The sequence below is a fragment of the Caloenas nicobarica genome, chromosome 1 (genome assembly GCF_036013445.1).
Source record: "Caloenas nicobarica isolate bCalNic1 chromosome 1, bCalNic1.hap1, whole genome shotgun sequence".
NCBI lineage: Eukaryota > Metazoa > Chordata > Aves > Columbiformes > Columbidae > Caloenas > Caloenas nicobarica.
The window spans coordinates 27,793,361-27,806,894 of NC_088245.1; the positions used below are offsets into that span (position 1 = coordinate 27,793,361).

Here is a 13,534-nt window from a genome sequence, read left to right on the forward strand (position 1 = left end):
GATAAGCATATTTTGTGATAAAGACATCAAAAGGGGAGGAAGAACAGCTTGGATGAGAATGAAAGGAGAAGTATAAACATACATATGTATATAAAGCTTTTTGACTCTTCTTTCTACTTTAGACCTCCTATTCCAAGAGGAGTAAATTGGAAGGTTTAGTAGTTTTATGGACCCAGATCAGGGCAAGACAGTTTACCCACCATTTGCAACACCCCTAGCTGAGGTGCTTAAAAGGCACATAAAGACATTTGCTTCTTTACAAGATGAAAATATGCTGAATATCCATTTTACTGTTATTCAGCTTTTAATCATGGTGAAATAGATTTAATTTTTTAAAATAGAATCAATTATTATTGGTATATTTACATTAATAGTGAAGACCTAGTTGTATAGCTGTTGTGTTTTCTTTTTTTTTAAAAAAAGTCATGTTTAGAAGAATCGCAATCCATTCCTGTAATGAAAGTAAATTTTTCAAGAGATTCTGTTTGCCACAGCTACAGGAAAACATGCTTTGAGACTCAGTCTGAAAGCCAGTGAAGAAAATTTGGAGAAAAAAAGATTCCGCACTAACAGATAGAAAAAAGCATAGACAAGGACAATAATTCTTCTGCAAGGTATTTAAGAGCTCTTCTCTGTATTGGTTTATTTTGAACTGTCAAAAAAAAAAAAGTTGAGATAATGCTACAGCATATAGCTGAGGCTCAAGCACATTGCAGAAATCAGAAAAATATACTTAAAAATAGTATATCTAAATCCTGATTATTTAGTACCAACAATAGATAAGCAACTCAAATGTTCACTTACCCTATTAAACACTTCTAAGCCTCTTTCTAAATCACTGCACACAGTGATGAGATGCCTGGCCTTAATGCTAGGAGGCATATCCAGCTGCTCAAGTAGAGAAAACTTTGGAAGTAATAAACAGGTATAGTATAAAAACGAAGCACCTTTTGATACAATTACTCAAGAGGACAGAGTAACTCCTGCCCTTGACTTGAGTCCAAGTCAGTTGGCCAGTGGGGTACAAAGCAGGGTGAGCAATTCTGCATGTCTTTCTTGAGGAGGTAAGAGAAGAATTGCTGTGGAGAATCTACAGTAATCTACAGTAACCCAGCAGAAGCAGCTGGGTTACATAAAATGACAACAACCTAATCAAACCACAATAAAATAACTTTAGTATGTCAGAATGTCCATGACAAGATAATGGAAAAATAACTCCATAATTAATTTTAGAAAGTAGCTACAGGTAACCAAATGGCACAGCGTATGACAGATTAAGGTAAATGGGCATGTTCAAAGCTAAAATGTAAACGTTACCTTTATATTCCATATGAACTAAACCTGAAGTAATATCCTTTGCCAATTTAAAAACAAACAACAAAACAACACCAAAACCAGCACACAACATCCCTCAATACCACTGAAAACCAGACTTCAACTATGTTAAGCTTTTATCTCTGTCTAGAACTTCAATATGCATTTTCTGTAAGTAACCTGGAGATGAATAGTTTTGGGGATTCATACATACAAAAGCAACATTTCTGGAAATCAAGTTACAGTAGCTTTTGCCACTCTGAAGGTCTGCCTTCACTAAACTAATGTTATTTCAGTAATCCTACCTCTATTTTGTATTCATAATTGGTAGCAGAGACATGCACAGTAGAAGTTAGCAAGTTACATCAGAAATACTTTATTAAGTCTATAGGTTTAGAAATATCAGTGAAAGCTAGGTTATTACAGATCTTATTTTTTGTTGAGCTATTCCAAAGCAGAAATCAGATGCCAAAGAAAAAATTAGATCAAAGAAGAAAGATCCAAATATGAAAAGAAGGCTCATCAAAACAGCTGCTATATGGCTTGGCTTGTTGGAGATGGGAGGGAGAGGTGTTAACGTATTAGTTTCATTTAATTTTAAATGCAATTTGTTAATGGGTAATTCTGGTGCACTTCCAAGAAAGAAAAGAAAACAAGCTTCTAAAATTAAACGAAACTCTTCCAGAGGAAAAAAGTATAGCAATTACTCCATAAAACTACACAAGTTTCTTGATTATTATTCTGCAAAAGCCGTCCTGCTACACTATATCTTCAAGCTAACATGTTTTTGCAATAAGGATGAAAAGGTCACTTATGAAGTTATTTGCTGAAATGCACTAAATACAGACAAAACCCAGGGTTTTGTGCAGACATTCACAATGTTTTCCAGTTCCCCTTCTTTCTTTCCCTCCCCAGATTTTCACCTTTCTAAATTCACAAACAAGTTAATTGGGCTAAAATGACTAAAGAGAGCATTCAGATGGTACTATACGTTCTTGTTTTATCTTTCCTTTCTTATACTTACATACTGAGATGCCTTCTGATCTGGGGACTTGTCCTCCATCGCTCCTACAGCAGCCGAAGTGCTTCTGTCACCATTGCTCACGTTATTCTTGTTGGCAGCTCTCGTTTCTGCCTCACCAGGGAGCTTGACATCTCCTACGCCAAGCGCCTCATTTTTGTACTTCTTCACAAATTGTTCCATCTGCTTAACTTCGTTTGGGGAGAGCTCGTGGCATTTTGAAGGATCCTGATCGTGAGCAGGCAGCTGCTTGGCCAACTGCTTCTTCCTGTACTGGGCGCCTTCCGAGCCAGCAACAGGCTGCTTCTCCTTGGGCAGCATCTGCATATACTGCCTAGCCTGAACCAGGAGGAATTAGATATTAGATGCTGCTTTAACTACAGACTCATCCTTTTAAGCAAACACCCGATTAAAATATTTCTACTGTTGTTAGCGACAGCCAAATTTGTCAAAAATAATTTTTTTTTTTCCATAAACATTAAGCTCCTGAAACACAGTACATGGAGATAAAATACAGCAGATGCATTAATTGGCTTCTTCCCAGGGTAAGAGACAGGCTTCCTTTTAAGCCTCTTACAGAACAGAATTATTACTTCTCAGAGTAAACAATTAACATTTACACAGCACCTTGTCTCTTCAAAGCTATCTTAAACTGCTGATCATCAGTAAAGCTTTAAAAAGTAGAGGCTGAAACAGTTTGCCTGGGACACACAGCCCACTGCAGAAATAATTCTAGCTGAATAAATAAGAAAGCTCTAGTTCTAATAAAGCAAGTACAAGCCTAAAAATCAAAGTGGTAACTGAATATTAATTACCAGCTGATTTAGACACACAAAGCTTGATTAATTCACTGAAAAAAGATATTTTGAGAGGTAGATCAGAGATAATGTGACTCCAGCATGGATGACACAACACTGCCGTACAGTAAATTAGCAATCAAAGTTTGAAAAGCAAAGCAAAATCCTCAGAAGGCTATCTACCATCTCATCTACTTCAGCTGAAAACATACTGGAAGAGAGCTCTTCTTTTAGATGTCAACACTGACCTTGTTCTAACCATATACAGTAAAAGCTATAAGCAAGACAGTGTTCCCCTTAACTTTAAACAATGACATAAATTGTTGTGGGGTTGTTCAGAGGCTTTTTTATTGTTTTTTAAAAAAAATTGCATGGAGTGTGTCCTTAAGTTTACTAAAAAAGGCAGGTTAGGGAAATTGCACTCTAGGGACTTAACACATAAGTCTTAATCCTATCTTTTAAAAAACACTTCATCTCCCCAGTTCTCAAGAAGTTCCATAGAGAAGCATCCATATCTGCAAGGTGACACAGGCAACACTCATTAAGCAGGTATCATGTTTTCAGTTTTGAGGAGGAAAAAAGAAGAGGTACACACAGAATGACCACACGAAGCAAATTTATCCTTCTGGTAAGCTCTGCTTCTCTACCTCCCATCAACTGCTGCCTTGCCCATGAAGAAGAGATGGGTTGGACTTACAAGCGTCTGATTCTGCACAGGAGGAGCCCACTCATAAGTCACGGTATTGATCGATATGTTCTTTCTGGCTGGCACTGGATTAGTCAGTATCATTACATTACGTTTATACATGGGAATGCCATCACTCTTCAGTTTTGCAATAAGGGTCGTGTATTTTGTGTCTTCAAATAGTTTCCCCACTTTCCGATCTTCCTCATTGCTTGTGAGGACATCATGTTCTTCCTGGCCACATTTGCAGTTGCGGCATATTTTTCTGAAATTTATGGAAACAGCAACAAAGTTACAGTCTCAGCTGAACATCACAACTCACAGCAGCTGCCTACATAGTAACACCACCACTGGGAACCCAAAACCTTGTTTTCAGTGCTTTGATTAGGGAATATGCAAATTATTCTGCAATACCTCGAACACCTCTTGAGGAGATTCTTTATTTCTCCTGTTGTATTACTTACATTATTTGTTCACAGAGATTGTGATCAGACAGATATCAGTCAACTACACTAATGCATTTTGAATATGATGCTATGTCATTCCTTCAGTTACATCTCAGTTATGATCACACACATACACACCCATTATCACCCACCTACCAGATTTAGTATGGGTAGTCACCCATGAGTTAACTTAAATGCATCCACATGATCCCCCCAGCAACCATTTACTTGGGCTTTTAGTTTTTCATGTTCTCTTTACACACAAAAATTACACACACATGCTATACTATTCTCTTAATATGCACTTCAGAGTTGCTCTCAAGTGGAAACAAATATTTCCTAGAAAGGAAAAAAATGCATACAGACATATATACAGTGTAATTGCACCAAGCGCTGTTCAAAGTCCAGCATTTAAAAGAGAAGATGAAAGAAAAGCAAAAGGCTTATATGGACAAAGCCTTTCAAACAGCTCTGAACCAAGTTAGAGGTACTCTGGCACATGCTGTACAGAAAATTTTCACAGATATCATCCTTAAAAGGTAGAAGGCCTTACTTAGATACAAATGGTATTCTTTTATATACAACACATTTGAGCTCCTTTTATTAAGGGCTATTAGATAGCAATTTATTACCTTAATAATAATTTAAAAATTCACATATAATAAACAAAACTTTGAATTAGACAAGCTAGTTTGCTATTTATTAATGGCTTTCCCAGAGCTTCAGTTCAAAGCAGTCAGCCACAGTATATGGAAATTGGTAAAGCCTTCTGGATCTCTAGAGCTTGATAAGGAATGAGTAATATTTTACCACATTATTTATTTTTCACATAGCAAATAGCATGAAACTACCACCTATAAAATGCTTCTCAACCCTGCTTGCCAAAACCCACTGAACTCTCATATTGTTCTGCATCTTGCCTTCTAAAGTCTTGAAGGCAAGACACATACCTTACGGCATCTAACAGGTACATGACAAGAACACGCAGGCCCATTGGGTGGTGGGAAAGGAGGGAAGAAGAAGGACCTGCATAGAATGGGGCATGTGAAGTGATGCACGGCCAGCCCAAAGATACACACTACACACATACACCAGTTTTACATGTGGGGCACAATCATTTCAGTGTGTGATGAATGCTGGATGGTCATATGATCATACGGCAACCATAATTCATGGAAACCTAAGCTAAGAAGCCCACTCAAAACTAAAAATAGCTAACTCTGCAACAGAAATGAGCCACTCTAAAAATAACAACGAAAATAAGAACCTTAAGCAGAACAGACTTCGTTTTGCAACACATAAAAACATAAAGACTCAATAATTGAAGTGCAGGCTGTTTGACAGCTTGCATGACTTCCAACTCATTTCCACAACAGGGAAGATGCACAGAATTTCAAAAGCTGGTACTTATTTGGACACCTAGTAAACACTGAGCACTTTGCAACCTCCCAACTTAGCAAAACATGAACTAGTATCACCCATTATGCCTAAATGCTGTACTATGCATCTCAAGCACTTGCAACATAAAATTTTGTAAGGTCTTCAGCACCAATCTACATGCGTCCTTTACTTAACTAATACTTAGAGGCTATTTAATATACTAATAAAGCAATTTATACTTCACTCTGCTCACCTTTTAAGGTGTGCATGTGATCATATCTTATTACCAACTCTCAATCATGCCATCTTTGAGATCCAACACTAGGTCACAGAAACAGACCTTACTTCTAGCAGGTTTAATTCATTATTGCATTATGACCATCATGCAGCTATATGCCTCACAGCACACATGAAACTTGTATTCAAGCAGTTAATGTATTTGAACAATATTATAGCTTTGCAGATATTTTCTTCACTTTTTCAACTTAAGCAACGGTGTGCCCCAGTTTTATCCTTGCCTCTTTACAGGATGCAATCTCATAACATCGGTAAATGAACAGACATGCTCAGTCAACCTGCACACTAATGCAAGCATAGTCTTGCTGTCCAGAACTGCTCTGCTTGCAAAACAGAACTCAGTAAGAACAATTCATATTGCCGTCCTGCCTGCATGGTCACGATAGCAGCGTGACAGACTGTGCAGCTCTCCCCACTCTGTACAGTGTCCAACTACAGCAAAGCAGCATCGACAGCCTGTAGAGAACAGACCATCCCCAACAAGCTAGAACACCCTGACTCAATTGCTTTTATCTTCCTCAGTTTCACCTTGAAGGCTTAACTTGTTTCACTCATTTCAGGATCCTTGAGATTTTGTGTCTTCCTGAAAAATAGATTAACAGATACTTGCAAAGAAGGGAAAGCACACAGCATGTCTTCAGGTCCTTGCTGAGTCCCACTGTGAAAACCAGCATAGAACTACTGTGCTTTATACTTGCATTGAAAAGAACGAGATACTCAGTAATCTTCCCCACCCCAGACTTAAATGAAGAATTTGATTGTGTACATTTCAGTGTAATGTTACCTACTTGCTCTTTCAAGATGAAGTGGATGACTCTTTGCCTACATGGAGTTTATAGGAAGCTGTTACAGGGGCTATGTTACAAAATTACAAGTGTAGTGGTCCTGGCTTGTGAATACTTAAGTCTCCAAATGCAGAAAACAATCCATAAAGAATGCAGAGACTGCTGAGTCACAACTGATGTCACCATAACTCAGTAAATCGAAGGAAAATCCCTGAGGTTGTTTCCATTTCCACTGCCTCTCAAGGCTCCTCTGGATCTCAGCCACATGAAGATGTCTGTACACCACTAACAGCCAAAAAAAGTTTCCTGTCCTGATTTATAATCCCTTTTCTTGAATAGTTTCCAGTCCTAAAAGATATCCACTTGACATTTACACACATAACTCTTCCTGCAGAATACTGTTTACAATTTAGTCATACCTTCTTCCACTGAGTTGCCACATCAGAGTCCTGTTCATTAGTCACTGTTCCTTCTGCAAAAGGGATGTGGCCAAATACTTAGAATAGATCAGCTGGTCATTTCTTTGACTACAATACAGCTGTATCACTGAAGTGACACACACTTCACAAGTCTGTCTGAAAACTGATGCTTTTGTTGTTGTTGTTGGAGCAAACACCTGACATGTGCCAGCAAAACCAGTTGCTGTTATATATGTGTATATACACACGTATTTTTGTAGACTTTCTCTCCTTTGGCTCTATCAAGAAGACAGACAGTGACAATTTCTTGTTCTCTCCATTTGAATTGCTGCAAAGATTTTCCCTTCACTTGAGGACATTCAGCAAGATCCTACTGAAGGAGATACTAGGGACTCCAACTTATGTGTTCACAGCCCTCAGGACTTCAAAGGAGAGAAATGTTCCTCCGGACAAATCTCAGCAGCTTAGGAAGCTTTTCCCATTCAAAACATGGAAGATGGGGAGGAAGCTTCAAAAATTTATGGAACTAAAAGTTGCATATCCCTGTAAAAGACTGATCTAGTAGATCGTACCTTGCTTCCAGGTCTTGGGTGGTTTGAAAGTGGAAGAAGGAAGGTAAACAGATTGCACCCTCTCTCCCAGTCTGGTGAATTCTTGTGTCCTAGATGTCTACTGACAGCAAGGATCAGAGACTTCCAGTTCCTTCTCCAAAACTGCCAACCATCGTCTCACTTTATCTTCTGGTGTGTGGAAAGGAAAAATAATTCTGATCATGACTCTTCCTACACTGGCTTTTCAGCGGCTCTTAGTGACAAGAGGTGGCAGACGCAAGCACAGAGAAGCCCTCAACAAATAGCTGGCAAGTCCTAACTGTGCCTCAGTACTTGTCCATCAGCTGTAATATCAGAAAATGTCAAAGCCCGTTTAAAGCCCTTCCTGCCTTCCAGAGATTGCACCCGTGCAGAGAAGCCACATGCTGAAAAAGGTCACTCCCAAGCTTAAGATTCTTGTCTTCAGAAGCTTTTCAGTACCTTGGCAAGCCACACCAGTGACAATTTTTTCTTTCCAGTATATACATGAACAAGATAAACCAGAACATTCCTTCCTGCTTTTCACAGCTTCTGCCTCTGCTGTCCCACACCTCCCTCTAGTGAGAGATTCCCAAAGAGCAAACACATACCCGAACAGCAGGCTCTTACAGCCAGCCTGCCCTGCTAATTCTGTGGAGGCTATTTTGCAGTCTGGAAGTCTAACACCCAAACTGAGACGACCCTGCCTGCTGCCACTGCTACACAGATAATTGTTCAGCATTCAGCTACTGTTATAGACCACGGCTCTCATCATATTCATTTTGTGTTCAGCTCACAATACTGAGGCTTTCAGAAGTTCAAAATTGAGGAACAAATTTTAAAAAGGGCTTTGTCTACCACCATTTCTGTACTAGCCCAAATGAACAGTTCTGCACCTATATAACCATCCCACACACTGTCAAGAATTATAGCACAAAGTGCTTAAAGAGCACTTGCCACCCCAGAAGAGGCATTTTTCCAAACACCCCCATTATAGAGAACAGTGTAGGAACTCCACATAAAACCCTGGTACAAGATTGGTATACTTGGACTTTTTTGTGCATTTTCCAATCTGACTCCTCAAGGGCAGAGTAGAGAGGCTCTTTTGTGCAGAAACACACAGAGAAACAACAACTAGACCTTTGAGGTAATACCAGAACTTTCCTATATCAGACCAGGGAACAAGAATTACACGATCTGTTGAAGCTCCTCAGCTCCACCCAGGAGAGGGCAGTGTCACCCTTACACAGAGCACAGCAAGGGCTGCAGCCTGGCCCTGCTGCAAACAACTGCTGCCTCACTGTGCTGGGTCCAGCTGGCAGCCAGGTAGGTACCTTTCTTCATAGTGCCCATATAGTGTGTGTCTTGGACACGTGGCTAAACCAGTGCTGATAGCACTTGCTATTGCTGAGTGGTGCTTGCACAGTGTCAGGGCTCCTTTTAAGACTCTATTCTTACTTCAGCAAGTAAGCTGGGGGTGGGCAAGAAGGTGGTAGGAGGCACAGCTGACCGGGAAGAAGTACAACTGACTCTTAATTGGCCAGAGGGATACTCCATACCATTCAATGTCATGCTCAGCAATAAGGCGGAGTAGAGGATGAAGAGGTAGGGTTTCCAACTTCCAATGTGGCCGTTGCTCAGAGACTGGCTGAGCACCAGTCTGCTTGTGGGATATGACAAATTAATGCCTTTGCAACATTTCCCTCCCTCCCTGCTTTTTCCTTCACCTGTTAAACTGACTATTTCAAGCTGTGAGTTTCCTGACTTTTGTTCTTCCCTTTCGCTCCTCCACCCTGCTGTGAGGGGACAGAGAACAAGCAGCTGCCATGGGTGCTTGGCTGCCGGCTGTGGTCAATGCACCACAGTGATCCTTCCCAAATTGTAGCAGCTTCTCTAACTACAATTCTTATTTCAATACCTATTACCTACAGAGAAGAAAAAGCAAAATTGGTGATTTAACTTGAAGTACTCCTGATCATTCATGTTATAAAAACAATATTCAGTCTACTTCTGCTACAGTTTGCCTCTATTTAAAATAGAGTTTCAGATTTTAAGGCTAATGTGACTAGGCGAACAGGTATTTAGGATCCATTCCTTTCTGTTCAAGAGGCAGAATCCTGAAATCTTGGTATCATGCAAAGCATATTAATATTTTTTTTCTTTGAAAACTGTTAAAAAAATTATTTCAGACTTCAGATTCGCATCCTTCCTACCCCCAGTAGAAACAGCTGTTTTCTAACCCATGCTTGAATTGCCTCAAATGGCTAACTTTTCCTCTATTTCAGACGTATGTGCTACATTTGCGTGACAGCTAGAATATGCTTCTCAGACTACATCCAACCACCTTCTATATCAATTACCTTTCCAAATTAAACCTTAATTAAACAGCCACTGGTGTTATGCCTTTTTCTTTCTTGCTATTTAATCCACTGCCATCTACAAGCTCTTACTTTCCAGGACAGACAGCGTTCAGGCACAATGAGCCCTAACTGCAGGAGCATAGTGAAATGTGTCTAAAGAAAAACACGCACAAAAACCTCCTGATATACACACCAAAGCAGACACATTCCAGCCTGATAAACATGCAATTATGTAACTAAATAACCTTAGACATTTTATATGTTATCGCAAATTCTTCCCTGTTGAAGAATAAGCTAGTAATTACAAGGTCTCTTAATAACAGGAACAAAGAAAAAGACAACAAAAAGGAAGAGTTAAGAAAAAGTTAACTGGCCTAGTCTTTTTTTTCTCCTCCACTTGTGATTTCCTTATTTATCACACTGGCCCTAAGCAAAGATCTTTCTCTCAAGTAGAAAGTGACATAATTTCTCATATAACCACGGATAAACAACACTACTCCTGCAAAAATTTTTATCCTGTTTTATCAAATTACCTACACATGTTAACTATGCTCTGTTTTTCTAGTATCTTTGCACAAGCCCCCTCAGTGACCACCTGTATACTGAAAAAATATTTTCATAAACTAATAATTTTTTCTATCTTTAGATGATTAAGTTTATTAGTGTACTACCACTTCATGCTCCTTGTCATCATTTATAAGGTGTTTTTATAGTTATGTATTACAGATACGTAACTGAAGCTGTATCTTCACCAACTTATAGCAAGTGTTTGCTGTGGTCTGTTTGTCTGCATTATTTTCTAAACTGAGTCTCAGCTGCAGACAAATACTTGGGTAAAGATGTAGAAATCTCCTAGGCCTTATCAGATACTCTGGCTGGGATGTAAAGACTACCTTAAAAGAACCTCACGAAATACAACCCTACTGCAGATACAGGTATGACTGTAGCTAAATAGCATTGTTGAAACATAATCACTTTCATTGCTAGCATGTGCTAGTGCACATGTATGTCCTGTGCAGGCTGCTACCTTTAAGAGTAATTTTTTTTTTTCTAATAAATCGGAATCACTAGGCTGTACCTTAAAGCACAACCAGTATAATCAGTGAACTGAGCTGTTAAGGTTTCAGTAAGACAAGAAAAGTCTTAATGAAATACAAAATTTCTGCAGAAGTAACAGCACAGACTACAGCATAGCCTATTTACTGCAAATATCATCAGCTCTTACTGGTTTAGGAACAGCGCATCACCCAAGGCCAAGCACTATTTAACTTGCTTGAATTATGGCACCTCTTTCCCCTCCAAGTAATTTGTAGATGTATACGAAGTTTCAATATCTTTGCAACATAGTGTTACCTAAAATCTGAGATCAAAGTGTATGCCTTTGGTCAGGAGCTGAGAAAGCATTTTATTACTGAGATAAAACACACTTCTTCCCCATCATTTCTCTTACTGTAGGGACAGATGTTTTTACAAACCTGCTTCAACTGTTCATCAAGCTAAAGCAAATGCTTCAGTAGAAGTACTAGCATTTACTTCAGTGCAAATGAAAGGTACGTTCACAAGTGATGGCATACTTAAACGCTCTGTTGTGCAGCTGAGAAGCTCTGGCCCTGAACCTAGACACAGCCTCTTTAAAGCATCTGAATAGTTTAATTGAAAGAGAGAATAAAATCAGTTACTTACACATTTGCCTACACATGTACAGATCTGTAGTGCTGAGTCACAGCTTAAGGGACACCTGGTGCCACTTACCTCCAGAAATGAAGCTCAAATCCTTCACACTTATCCTTGCATTTTAAGCAGGGGGCACCAAATCCTTGCTCATGGCCCAAGCCCATCTATGTAAAAAAGCAAGAAGAAAACTACAGTCAGCTTCAAGAAATATGTTGCATGAATGATGTTACTGCTGCCCTTATGATCTACAATCCAGGTAAAGGTAAAGATTAAGCTGCCATCAGGACAGAAGGTTAGGGTCCAATCACCTTTCCATTTTACCTACATAAGTGACAGCGTTTGCACAAACCTGTTTGTAGGGCTGAGCTAACAGGCAGAAAGTTAGCCTTAGCCAAAAGTTGTCTCCCCAGCCCAGCTCTCTGCAAGTTTCACACAAGGAAGGAAGCAGATTCTTTTCAGCCCTGACTTAGGTCTGTGGCTGTGAAACCACAGCAAGTGAGGCCATAAGACCTCAAGTCAAAGGACATTTAATCCAGCTGTCAGGACAAAGTGACCTGCAGAATATGATTTGGCAAGATGCAAGAGATCAAGAAATAAACAGATGCCACATTCATATGCACTAACCTGGGCAACCCACAGGAATAAAGAAAACATCCAAGTCATTAGTCTAATATTCCCAAGCCTATTTGAGACTACTCTGATAGTGACTGAGAGCAGAACACAACCTTTACACTTATGTTTCAGCTGGACTAATATCAGCTTACTTTCCAAGGAGAAAGAGAAACAACACAGTTAGTGAAAGCAATGACCATAAATGATATGCAAAGGGTTTCACTGTGAAAAGATTAAAAGGGCAGACGACCAATTCATAATGCAGAGGAAATATGAGAGAACATAAAAACCAGTGCAGAGTAAAGGCCAATATTCACACAGACACCAAGCTCTGTAGCGTATGCATCCATATAATACGGTAAATTTTAAATGCCCTACTCCAGCTCTTTAAGCCTTTGGGGAACATTGCTCTTAAATCAGACAGATGAAGGACCATGGAACTGTAGTCACGGCCTGGTGTGCAGATTCATGCCCGACGCACAGAGGGGACCCATCCCCACCTCCCACCACCCCTCCAGCAGCATGAGGAGCACTCCCAGCGAGCTGCGGGCAGATGCAGCGGGAAGGACGGTCATCACAAAGGGGACAGCTCACCTCCAGTTTGCCTTTTACCATGAATGGAAAGTGAGCTAGAGCTGACAAGTCCTGGTAGTAACCTTAGTTCTCGCAACAATAATGGAATGTCAGGGTTAATTAGATTGTATGATACAGTTTTGTTATTAGGAAGTTTGCAATATGCGCCAAGAAGCCATACTGCTTTTGTTGTACATACAAGGATATAAACAGCTAAGCTTTCAACTTGTTTCTGTCCAAAATGAAGGAACACATTATTCACAAACCATTTGCTCAACAAAAAGCACATAAGATGCAGGGAAGACCATAGTCTTAGTTATTTTATAGTTTGAAGGATCATTGCCCCTGAGGATATTATAAAACCTTCCTGCAGATTATGGGCTATTTAGTGAGAGGAGATACTTCTGCAGTTATTAATCTACTGCTTGCAACTGCAGGGATACATTAGAGGGACGTGAAATTATTTCTTGCTTTCTTATCCAGAGGAAGAAATACAAGCCCGCTGTGATCACGGTGACATCTTTATCAGCCTAAAGGCTCAACAAGTTCACATTCTAGAGGCATCAACCTAAAGCCAGAGCAGTAGACACCTAAAATAAACA

General features: G+C 39.6%; 1 protein-coding gene across 1 annotated transcript in view; it reads right to left on the bottom strand.

Annotated features, from left to right (window-relative positions):
• Positions 1-13,534, bottom strand: part of TES (testin LIM domain protein) — a 28,610-nt gene that overhangs the window by 4,460 nt on the left and 10,616 nt on the right. Inside the window, exons 2-4 of the mRNA XM_065645970.1 lie at positions 11,826-11,911; positions 3,830-4,082; positions 2,339-2,674 (exon numbers count right to left, since the gene is read on the bottom strand). Coding sequence (XP_065502042.1) covers positions 2,339-2,674; positions 3,830-4,082; positions 11,826-11,911 — 675 coding nt within the window. The remainder of the gene's footprint in view (positions 1-2,338; positions 2,675-3,829; positions 4,083-11,825; positions 11,912-13,534) is intronic.